At 39.8% G+C, this 12,235-nt stretch overlaps 1 protein-coding gene across 3 annotated transcripts in view; it reads left to right on the top strand.

Annotated features, from left to right (window-relative positions):
- The window catches only part of ITPR2 (inositol 1,4,5-trisphosphate receptor type 2), a 242,810-nt gene that overhangs the window by 104,856 nt on the left and 125,719 nt on the right, over positions 1-12,235 (top strand). For all 3 annotated transcript variants that reach the window (XM_053978468.1, XM_053978469.1, XM_053978470.1), the window contains exons 30-34: positions 143-343; positions 3,778-4,029; positions 5,471-5,596; positions 10,871-10,999; positions 11,553-11,673. In XM_053978468.1, coding sequence (XP_053834443.1) covers positions 143-343; positions 3,778-4,029; positions 5,471-5,596; positions 10,871-10,999; positions 11,553-11,673 — 829 coding nt within the window. The remainder of the gene's footprint in view (positions 1-142; positions 344-3,777; positions 4,030-5,470; positions 5,597-10,870; positions 11,000-11,552; positions 11,674-12,235) is intronic.

Here is a 12,235-nt window from a genome sequence, read left to right as displayed (position 1 = left end):
AGAAGCTGGACCCTGAGATCATTGAAAAGGATTTCTCCAGTTTCCTTTTACCAGTGAGCCTTCCTCTACTTGAGAATCCCGTGCCTCTCTCAATCTCAAAGCAGATCTGCTGTGCTCATGAGACTGTTTTTGATCTGTTCAGCTCCTGGAAGCTGAGACCATGAGGCACATCTTCATGAATAATTACCTCCTGTGCAACGAGATCAGCGAGAGGGTGGTGCAGCACTTTGTGCACTGCATCGAGACCCATGGCCGGCATGTGGAGTACCTGCGATTCCTGCAGACCATCGTGAAAGCAGATGGCAAATATGTGAAAAAGTGCCAGGACATGGTAATGACAGAGGTAAGCAAAGGCTTCACATGTTAATCGCTTGAATATTTTGAGGCTGTTTTTCCTGCTCTTGATACCGATGAGATATAATGGCATCCTCGCTTTAGAATTTTAAGCGGCGTCACAAAAAATGAATATTTTAGCAGACGTTTTGGGGAGTTTGATCTAATTTTGTAAGGCCATCTGTATAACTACTAGAAAGAAAACATGAGTGTTAGCATGGTGATACAGAGATGTCTATTTGTAGATGATGTAGCATGGAAATCTCAGAGTTACATAAACCTTCATTTTCCTGTAATGTAATTTAGGATCACTTTTACCCACTCTTGTAGCATGGGTTTGCCATACAAGAGGCTCTTTCCTCTATGGATTTGTCTAAATTGTGCTGTAGACCTTTTTTTTTAGCATGTAGCAATTCTAAATCCCAGCTTCTGCCTTTTTTTTTTTTTCCTGTTTTATTTCAGAGCATTTCCGTGAGGGTCAGTAGAGCTGCTCTAGCTTTAACTAGCTTGATCCAGCTAGTTAAAGTAAATTCAACCAAGTGGTTTGTGGAAAAATCTTTATGCCAATAAATTTCCTAGGAAAATACCTAATTGAGTTGCTCTGCAATTAGGATTTGATATATTGTGAGCATGATAAATGAAGTCTTCAACTTGCAGACACTTGTGCATTTAACTGTAATTATGTTAACAATTCCTTGAGATTAGTAAGTGGGTAAAGTTGAATACGGTGAAAAGTCATGGTTGGATTAGAGTACAAGGAACATTTTTATTTGCTTTACAAAGTGTCTTTTTTGTGGCTTGGTTTGGTTTTTTTAAGAGGTGTCTTCACAAAGAAATCAGACATAAGCTTTAGTTTTTTGTGGTATGAACAAAATGAAATCCCACTGAAATTTTATTCCACAGCAACAAGAGGAAAAACTTCTAATTAAGAAAATAAAGCTCCTGCCTACATGGATAACCTTTAATGAAATTCACCTCAACCTTTTCAATTTGACTGAAGTATTTTAACATGCAATATCAATTACAAGCCTTTGATTTACATAATTCAAACAGTTCTTGTTGTTTTGTGCTTTTAGATTTTTCTGCTTCCACCAAAGGCTCTTGTAGAGGTTTTTTTTGAATCATCAAACAAAATTTTCAGATTTTTCTCAATTGCAATATATTCTGCTATTGACCTGTAGCAGCACAAAGATAAACTGTCATATTACATTTTCAAGCTGACTCCGTAGTGAAAGTAGAAATGAACTTGGATATGGCATTCACATCATAAGTCCTGCAGGAATTTTCAAGGGGGAGGGAGCAACCCTGTTTTGATGAAATAGGGTAAGATAGCGATCAGTTTTTAAAAAAGTAGGAAATTACAGGTAAGTAATTATTATTTCTTAGAAGAAGATGCTAATTGTGAAACTTGAATGGCAATCCACTCTAAAGAGAACAAATGGTTGGAACTTGCCACTGAGTTGGGACAGTTTGTCTGTAGACAACTCAGATCTACTTTGTGGCCTGAAACAAGTGCTGTAGCTTTTCCTGTGCCTCCAGATGGGGCACATAAACAATTTACCACAAGACAAGATAGAATATGACTGTACAGCTTGCCTCAGCTCCTCCTGTGTTTTCTTTCACCCACAGGAAATGTATTGTAGCTTATTCTCGTTTACTGGGAGTGAGGAATAATCCTCATGTTTACGTGTTCTAGAAAGTGCATGCAGATGAAGGAGCACCATGGCAAGAGAATACTGTCATAAAACCCACTGGGCATCCCCAGTCTGGCTGATTCCCTTGGTCTCCGTGTCTGCAATGATGTTTACCAACCTGCAAGTCTCCTTAGGGCACTTTTTATCATTACAGGCAGGCTTTGAAGTTCCTGGAAGAACCCTGCCTGTCAGTGCAAACACTATTACAGAAGGGAAAGCAGAATTTACTTTGGGCCAGATCAATGTGGCAGCAGAGTTTTCTATTATTATCTAATAATCTATCTGTTATCTAATACTGCTCCAGTAGTATACTGGAGTAATATTTTGCATGGTATCAACAGCTGCTCTAACACTGGACAGCCTTCATTATATTACCATAGAATTCTAAACTTGCTGAAATTATACTTTAACGGCAGAAAACGCTGCTGGGTTGTTTTGTCCTAAGCTCTCATTCCTTTAAATTATTTTTTTTTCTATACTGTGGATTGTCCAGAAAATGTCTGAAAAGTCATGGGCATAGAAATACTGTAGAAACCCAAAGATAACAGGAAATAGGAATTGCAGGAGAGGTTGAATTCACAATTCACTCCAGCCAAATGTCAAAGTAAAAATAAGCAAGAAACAGGGAAAGCACAAACAGAAATGCTGTGAATTCAAAATTTGAAGTGTTGAAACCCTGGAAAGTGTAATGAAATGCTTCTTGACTTTTCATTCTGGGAGACTAATTTTAATTCCTGTTCTTGCTGCTTTCTCATTTCTCAGCAGCTCCAGCAACCTTTATGACTACACTTGAATTGAGTAAGCTGGGATTTCATGTCACATATGGACTGGAATAAGTCAAGTGCCTAATTCACAAAATAAGTGTGATTTTTGAGCTGCCAGGGTGTGTTCTGTACTAGGAGGGATTTGTGGGAGCTTGTTTCACCCACATTGAGAGTGGATTGTGCTTCAAAGGACAGTGATGGAGAGAGGATTCCAAACAGGGTTAGAGCAAAGCTCTTCAGTGAGATGTGCTGAGATGGGGCTGCCGGCATCCAACGCCGCTCTGGATCCTCTTGAGATGAGCTGAGCACTTGTAGCAGAATCAAACATGTATCACATACACCAGTTTTCTGCTAAATGAAAGTGCTGACATGACACTGATAAAGTAATGACCCATCATCTGCCAAATTTGCACAGGGTAGGAAGAATCTCCCTTTGTTTCCAATATTAAGCAAGGGTGGGGAAAAGCTGGGTTCAATTCCAGGTGAGCCACAGGTTTTTTGTGTGAGGCAGCATGGAAGATTTAATCTCACTGCACCTCAAGTGCTCATCTATGAAACGGGGATAATAATGCATCCTGGCCTCCTAGCAGGAGGTGAGGATAATTAATTAACTACACACAAACATTGACATGGTAGGAATAATAAGGATGGCATGCTGTCTTAGGTAAAGACAGAGCTACACAGAAATTAAACCTCAAATTCACCTTGCATTATGCATTCCTTGCTGAGTTATTCCAGATTTGCACTTATGTTGATAAGGGCAGAAGTTTGCCTTGGATTTTGTTCTGACATGTTCATTTGGCAAACCCCATCAGAGTAAATTTTGTTTCGTTTGGGTTTTAGCTAGAGAATCCTTGCATACTTAGAGATAAAGTAAGAAATTAAAAAAATCATAGACTCATTTAGGTTGGAAAAGACCTTTAAAATCATTGAGTCCAAAATGATTGCAGTGCAGGGTGCTCAGAACGTTGTGCTCTCTTTCTCAGCTGATAAATGGCGGTGAAGATGTGCTGATATTCTACAATGACAGAGCATCCTTCCCAGTGCTGCTCCAGATGATGTGTTCGGAGCGAGACCGAGCCGACGAGAGCGGGCCCTTGGCCTATCACATCACTCTGGTGGAGCTGCTGGCTGCCTGCACAGAGGGCAAGAATGTGTACACAGAGATCAAGTGCAATTCACTGCTGCCCCTGGATGATATTGTGAGGGTAGTGACCCATGATGACTGCATTCCTGAGGTAGGATTCACGGCAGGAGGAAGCAGACTTAGCATTTTTAGAAACGCAGGCAATGTTTTGTTGTTTATAATGTACTGACAAGTTGAATATTTGCACAGGGAATGGGCTGGAATGGGTGGTGCTTCTTAAGGTGAGTAAGTGAGAAAGGATAGACAATATTTATTCCACAGAAAATTCATTGTCCTTAATGCATAGTTTGTCAGCTTTTCAGACATGTTGTTTTGTGTTGGGTTTGTCCAGTCACTGTCAGAGTTTAATGCTCCTGTAACTTCTGGCTGAAACTCTGAAGACCCAGCTAAATGTTGGGTTAAGTCAATGTTTTGCCACTGCCTGAATCTCTTGGAAATGATGGATAAAATTCTGTCCATGCTGAAGTTGGTGGGAATTTGGGTGAAGCCTCATTTTATTAAACTCAATTGCAGTCCTGCAAATGTTTTTATTCACTGCAGATGAAGGCACAATTCTGCATGTGTCATGCTAAAGTAGGACTGTGATATTAGCTGGTGGAAAAAATGGGGCTCAAAGCAACAGAACTGGGGCCTGCAGGAATTAAAACACCCTCTGTGCCATGAAAATTGACCTTGTGATCAAATGATCTTATTGCTAAAAAGAAACATGTTTGCTTTGCCCAAAAGTTCCCCTTAACATTAATTTCAACAGATGGTAATTAGAAAAAAAATCCCAAACAAAAGAAACCTAAACGTCTGATCTGAGTTTTCTCTTCACTGCATTAAACATACGGAACTATCTCATCTCCCTTGACCGTGATAAGAAATTTTCAGTGCATTTGCATATGTTTATATTTACTCTATACATTTTGGGCACTGAATATCCATTTTTATGCTGTGCACATACAGACTTGTCATGCCAGAGAGGAGTCCTGGCATGTCCTCCTCCTAAGCCTTGTGCTGCCATTGCTGTAATCCCAACCTTTCTCTGGCCTTTAGATCCCAAATGCGAGTGCTGCATTAGGATTGTGGAAATACAAGGACTTAGTCCCAGCTCTGCAAAAGACTTTTTATTTTATATTTGGCAAGCTTGTCACAAGGCTTCAACCTACCGCAGTCAACTGGGAAGTGACAGGGTGCTCTGCATTTTGACAGCCTCTGGCTTTGGAGCCAGGCCTTGCTGGTCTTAATATCAGTTAAATACCAGAATCATTACTGGTTTGTCTTGTGGGGGTTTTGTCATTAGAGTAAGGGTGTTTGCAAAACCTTTTCATTTTTCTTCCTGTGGTCTTTAAGTAAACACATTAAGGCATGTGTTGCCCTGCTTCTCCCTAAATTTTCAGAACCAAACATGTGCATTATTATGGTTATGAATGTTTGTTAGTACTGGGAGGTTCATCTTTATTGTTCAGTATATTTGCAGATAGAAAACATTCTATTAATTGTTTTTACTGTTTCATTTCATTGTGATTGTGTTTTCGCTATTCCTGCAGGTGAAAATTGCCTATGTTAATTTTGTTAACCACTGTTACGTGGACACTGAAGTGGAAATGAAAGAAATCTATGCCAGTAACCATATCTGGAAACTTTTTGAGAACTTCCTTGTTGATATGGCAAGGGTAAGCTTCACTAGGTGTTAAACATTACCAAATGGTCATGGGTGACAACTGAACTGGCAGTATTGGGGTTTTTTGGTGAACTTTTATTTTGTTAACTATTTTTATTCAAAGTTGACAATAGGATAAGTGTGGTTAGTTGTTTTGTTTGTTTAACAGTCATTTCTATGATCTTTATCGTCATTTAACCTGCTAATTACTAGTAGCCTTCTCTTCTGAAAGGGCATCTTGGAACCCGTGCCTTTCTCTTTTCTTACAGAGAAATAAATTGGGTGTGTGTACATGGTTGAGAGCCTGTGTACATCTTTTGAGAATGTGCATTATATGTCATTATGGTGGTGACTAAAAGACCCCCACATCTGTAATCTCTTCCTTTATTCTGTTGTTATAGTGAGGATCAGGGATCAAGATCTTCTCTGGCTTGTGTTCCTTCTTTAGTCTCTATTTTTGTCTTTCATTCTCCTGTCACTGCATTCTCATTGCTGATGTGAAAGGCAGGTGTAGAGCTGTGGTCCCTCAGAATACTAATTCAAATAGAAATTATAGCTGCGAGGTGACAGGGCACAGTCAGTACCACAAGTCTGCCATTCCTGTGGTCCTCAGTGAGCCTCATGGTGTCAGTAGCTACTGAATTAAATTCTACATTACAAGTTAAATTCAGCTTCCTTTCCCAGGCAGAAAACAGGAAACAATCTTATGACAGGAATTAAATACAGTAGTAGAGCCATGAGGGGAAGCTAGTGTGATGTAATGATTATAGCCTGCACTATATATCCTTTACTAGGATGTTAATGCTTCTTGTAATCATAAATAATTACAATATTAATGACAAACAATGGTGTTGCTCTTTCTGCTCAAGAAGTAGAACCATGTGTGTGGCAGGCACATTCTTCTCTCTCTCAGGATTTTTTCATAGAGGAGCACAGAGAGAAGAAAGAGAAAACGATTTCTATTTCTGCTCCTTGTTTTTCCCATGTGGAATGTGTTTGGAGAATTGTTTACCTGGGGTGATTGCTTGATTGGATTCTCGTGAGGATTGTTTGAGCCTGATGGCCAATCAAATCCACCTGTGTCTAAACTCTGGCGAGCGTGTCACGAGTTGGGAGTTAGTGAGATATGGTAGTTAGAAAAGTAGGTATGTAGTTTTAGTATTTCCTTTAAACACTATATTAATGTATTGTAGTATGGTTATAATAAAGAAATCATTCAACCTTCTAAACTAGAGTCAGACATCATCATTTCTTCCCACCAGGTTCACCTACATTTACAATACATGTGTTTTTGGGTTTTTCCCAGTCTATGGTCCATTAGATTTTATAATACTTAAATTCTCACTCCTTGCATTTGTCATTTCATTGAAATTAAGAGAAAAGCTAAAGAATCTCAGTTTGGTCCTGGAGCAGATAATGACCCCAAAGTAATGGTGTGCCACAAAATTATTCCTGTGAGACCTATTAGGAGAAAATAGAATGAATTTTGGTTAAACGAATAAGGAATGCAAAAACTTATGTTGTACAATAGTTACTGGGACCTGTTCATTTTTTTCTGTGGAACAGAAACATTATACATGGTTGGGTTTTTGTTTGTTTGTTTTGGTTTTTTTTGTTTGTTTGTTTGTTTTTGTGCGGGGGGGGGGTTGTTTTGTTTTGATTTTGTTCTGCTGTATTTTTTTTTAAACCTTTCTATTTTAAGGCAGGGATATTTGTGCTCTTTTGTTTTGGTGGTAGCCATTTTTTCAGTAGTAATTAGTCCTCTACAAACCCGGTTTTCTTGCTGCATTTTCTCTGTGGTTGTGTTACACAGTGAAAGCCCTCCTGGACAAAAACAACCTGGGTTGAAAATTAAGATGAGAAACATCCTTGGAGGAGCGTTCTGACTTTTAACCTTACTGGTTGTATCTCAAGAAGTATTCTCTTCTATTTAATTCCCTTTCTGGGCTGCCCTTTCCTGACATGTCCTGACCCTGACTTTCCAAACAGACTATCCCCTCCTCCCTAGCCCTTGAACGTGGCCAATTTTCTGTGCCCCTGGGCTAGAAGCAGACAAGTAGAAAGAAGGCTCTGTGCAGGTTTCCTCTCATGAGCCTGGAGACAAACTTTACTGTGCTAAATGCTGGAGGCTTGTCCTGATGCTGGTGACCACCGAGCTTGTTTTCACACACCCCTCTCTTAAAAGAAATTTGACCCCCGGTCTTCAGCGATGAAGAGGGAAAATGGTGCATTTTGTGTGTGGGTGCCGCTGGCAAAATGCAGGTTTATTCTGCTCTCTTGCAAGCGTGTCAGAAGTGTTCTGGCTTGTCCTGCTCCTCAGCCATGGATAGCTGTATTTTCCAGGTTATGGAGTGTATTTGTTCAGATTTGGTGCTCTGAGGCCCTGACAGAACCCAAGTGTTATAAATAATCAGCATTCTGTAGCTATCAGGACAGTTAGAATGCTGTCAGCCTCATGAAAGATGTTACAATAGCTTTCAAAGCATTTAGAAAAAGAGCCCTTTGATCCTCTGTGTTCCAGTGAGCTAAAAGGGATGCTTTTGCATGGGGGAAGGGGAAATGCTTTTCTTTTAGCTGCTACAAATGCCTGTCAGTGGGTGAGTTTGTGAGCTTTGAGTCTGTTAGAGAGTGTTATCCTTAGGTTGGATTCCTTCTGTTTTAGATATATATTAAAAAAAAAAAAGAGTAACTGATTTTTTAAAATCTGTTTCTGGATTGAGGAAGGAAATATTTAGTCCCCAGCTGTCATTTTCCTTTCAACAACATGATACATTGTAAAGCAGGGACGAGGCGGACCCGTGTATAAACTGGGTTTGCCAAAAGCTGTTGCGCTTTCAGAGACACCCTGCTTCTGCAGCTTCTGACAACCTATTTTCTGCTGGGTGTGACTTACAGCCTTGTGCTGAGCAAAGTGGGTGCTGCTGAAGGAAAGGCTTCCCTTTCCTGTGTGTGGCCCAGCCTGTGTAAGTCAGCAGCTGTAGTCTGAGAAGGATTAAAGACAAGAGCCGGGGATCTGACAGCTGTAAAGTCATCCTGGCTTTCTCCACAGAATTTTTGAAGTATTATTCATGTGAGTTTTGGTGCCAAAGCCTCTTAAGGGGTTTTTAAACACCGCTTTCTCAATCCTCATCTCCATTCCATGCATTTCAGGTTTTTGGTTTTTTCTTCCATGGAGGAAGATCTTTCAGTTCCCAGAGGGCAAAGGGATAAGAACAAATGAGAGGACTTCCAAATTCCTTCTGTGCTGGGAATTTTTCAGACTGGTGTTTGAGCAGAGTGGCATTCCCCCATATGGCTCTGCTTTTCAGGCAGATGAAGGGGAAAGCTTAAAAGTTCTGGAATTTAGTTTTGGTGATTTCTGCATTCACTGTGCTAGCACTGCACAGCTCCCTATCTTCCTATAGGGATTGCAAGCGCTGATCTCAGAGCTACTGGTTCCAGCCAAAATTGGCATGCAGATTAATTAAAAGCAAAAGAACTTCCAGAGATTTTTAGTTCTATGATCTCTTAAAAAAAAAAAAAAGTTTTAAAATAAACAAGTTTTGATTATTAACTGAATCGTTTATCTTCATGAGGACTGGGGGAGGTTGTGGTGTCACACTTTCCCCAAAACAGAAGGGCTGATGAGTTTGCTATTTCATTTTAGACACTGTTGCTTCTCTGACCAAAATCTTTCCTGGGGTGATAAAAAAAAGCACTCTGTGGAGGCATGACTGATTTATCTGACACATTTTAAATAAGCAGACAAGCAAACTCCTCAAGATGCCTCATTTGTCTAGGTCTGAAGTTATCTTTGGTTATTCCTCTACCTACTGCATGACAATGTTTGTGTGCTCGACTCAAGGTGCTTCTGTGTTCCCCTGAGCTCTATCATACACTGAACACAGGTGCTTCTGGATGTCATGTCAGTAAACTTCCTTAAAACATTCCTGGTGAAATTGCTGTCTTGTAGCGACAGTGGCAGTGTGTAATTAGAGAGAATCTTTGCCCTGTGTGAGATCAGGTGCTGTGGATTATCTCTCTGCTTCTGTCACTAACTTTTCCCTGTGACTTTAAGCAATTCAAACAGCTCCTCTGGATTCCCCATCCCTGAAGGGATGTAATGGTAAGTGTGTGCCACTCAGGTTTGGGGTTATGTGTTAAATGCACAGATGGCAATGAAAAGGCTATCCCTAGAGCTTTTGTATACAAAATAAATTCTGCTTTTGCATAGATTCCCTAGAACATTGCAGTCGTCTCTGGCTTGCATAGGTGAAAGAGAAAACAAATCTGCCTTCATTTCTTGTTAAACATGACTACAGCTGCTTATTTAAACGCTGTTGAAGAGGTAGTATGACTACAGTCTGTACTACTTATTTGTCCAGTCTTGCCTTTCTCACTGGTTTTGGCTCTCTGTAGACTTCTTTCAGTACTGTGTACACTGACACATACAAAGTCAACATGACTCTGTATGGATGTTCAAAAGTGTTGAAGAGAAATAAAGGAAGTACTGAAGGATGTAATCCACACCAGTAATTTTTCCCTTTCTTTAAGTGTGACATCTTTACGCAGCAACAAACTTTGTGTTGTACCAAAGGGAGTCTTCAGGAACCTTTTGTACAAATCTTTTCACTCCCTTCCCACCATTCAATCATCCTTCTGTGCTCCAGAGCTGTCCTGGTATCATCCATTCCCTTCTTTCATTGTTTTAGCTTGGCTTCTGTATTTTCCCCATGTGGCTTCCCAAAGAAATGCTGCCTCTCTTCCAGTACCATCCTAAAGCCTGTTGGTATTGAGTGTGCTGTTTCCCTTCCCTCATTTTAAACATTTTTCCTGCGAATGAGCTCCACCTTTTCCACCTAGTTGTGGTGATTAATTGTTGAGAGAAGCTAAATGTTGTATGAAATCTTTCTAATCTGAGTTGTTTATGTCTCATCTGTCTCTGAAGCATCTTCCAACCAGCCCTGCAATGGGAGCAAAGGTCCATTTTCTTCTTGAATCTGTCTGAATGTGTAAGTGGCATGCAGTGTGCTGATTTAGGGGGTTCTTTTCTTCATGGTGTGGGAAAGAAGAGGCAGGCAGCCAGAAAGAACAAGTTCAGAAGAGAAGGCTGGACCTCTGAGAAGAAAGATAAGCTGTAACAAATCCAGCTTAAACTCTAACATAGTTCTCTCTGATAGATACTATATCAAAATCTTTTGTTTTTACTTTAAGAAGAAATATCAGATGTGTTGTAATAAATACAAAATAATGAAGCTTGCTTATTGGAGAGAACTAAATCTCATTGTTTCCTCCTTCTTCCCTGCAGGTTTGTAACACAACCACAGATCGTAAACATGCAGACACATCTCTGGAGAAATATGTCACTGAGCCTGTCATGAGCATTGTGAGTGGCTTCTTCAATTCACCATTTTCAGATAACAGCACCAGCCTCCAGGTAAGGAGAAGAGACAGTTATTCAGACCATTAATGAGATACCTTCTGCTACCTGCATAGGAATGCTGTCTCTTTTCATCCTCCTTTAATTTCTCTGTCCCCTCTCACGCCACTGACTACCAGTTTAATCCCTCTTTAAAACACTTAATTCTTCATTTTAGTCACTTGCATCTTGAACCAGTAGACAGCTCAATGTGGTCAGAGTTACTTCTGGCTCTTGTGAATTCATTGGAGGGAATATCCTTGCAGAAAAATCTTTGTGTGAGGGAGATGCTGTGTCCTGTGACAGAATGGGAAAACCTCCTCTGTCCTTATGGTGTGTACTGTGTTTGCTTGATATCAGAGGCAATCTGAGGAAAAATTGCATGATTTGGCCTTTTTAGAGGTGTAGCATTGATTTCTGCTCCTGCCAGACCTAAAGATAAAAGAGAATTTAATGGAGGTATAAGTTGAGTCTGCAAGCTAAAACACCCTTGGTTTACGTTGTGTCAAACCCTAGGGCAGCTGTGAGGAGATCCTTAAGGGTAAAATTCTGTGTTTGTTTTTGTTTTCAGACACATCAGCCTGTTTTTATTCAGCTGCTGCAGTCTGCTTTTAGAATTTACAACTGTACCTGGCCAAACCCAACACAGAAAGCCTCAGTGGAGTCCTGTATCAAGACTTTGGCTGAAGTGGGTAGGTGCTTTGATTATTGCTCTTTGTGTTTAAAGATCAGAGTTGAAGTTTAACAGTTTTTAATTTGACTCTACCATTCTGAAATTGTGTCAGTAGTGAATTCAGAAATCCCACTTTCTGAGGGTAAATTCTTACTTCTTTTATAACCCATTCAAACCTACCCCATCAAATTGGGTTGTCAGGGTGAAACTGGTAGGGCAGAGAGATGAGCTTGCTAAGTGAGTGCTGATTGAGCTTTCAGCCATCAATTTTAATTTGATGGTTGAAACTCTTGGTGATTTTAACTTTTTAATATCAAGCAAGTTATGCTATTAAATCACAGCATAAGCAAAGACTTTCCTGTTAAAATACATTTTTTAAAACTTCTTATCCTACAGTAAAAAAAAATATTCTTCACCAGAACATAGCTAATACTTGAAAAGTTAATTAAGTTAAATTTCTGTAAATATGACTTTAAAGTCTTCTGCCATGACAGAATAAAGGATTATTCAATGTAGTTTCCAAAAGTCAGTGGTGCTGGTTGCTTACAAAATAAGTTTCTGCTCAGTGTGAATGAAAGCTG

This window comes from Vidua macroura, chromosome 5 (genome assembly GCF_024509145.1).
Source record: "Vidua macroura isolate BioBank_ID:100142 chromosome 5, ASM2450914v1, whole genome shotgun sequence".
NCBI classification, from domain to species: domain Eukaryota; kingdom Metazoa; phylum Chordata; class Aves; order Passeriformes; family Viduidae; genus Vidua; species Vidua macroura.
This window is presented reverse-complemented; position numbering and strand designations above follow the sequence as displayed.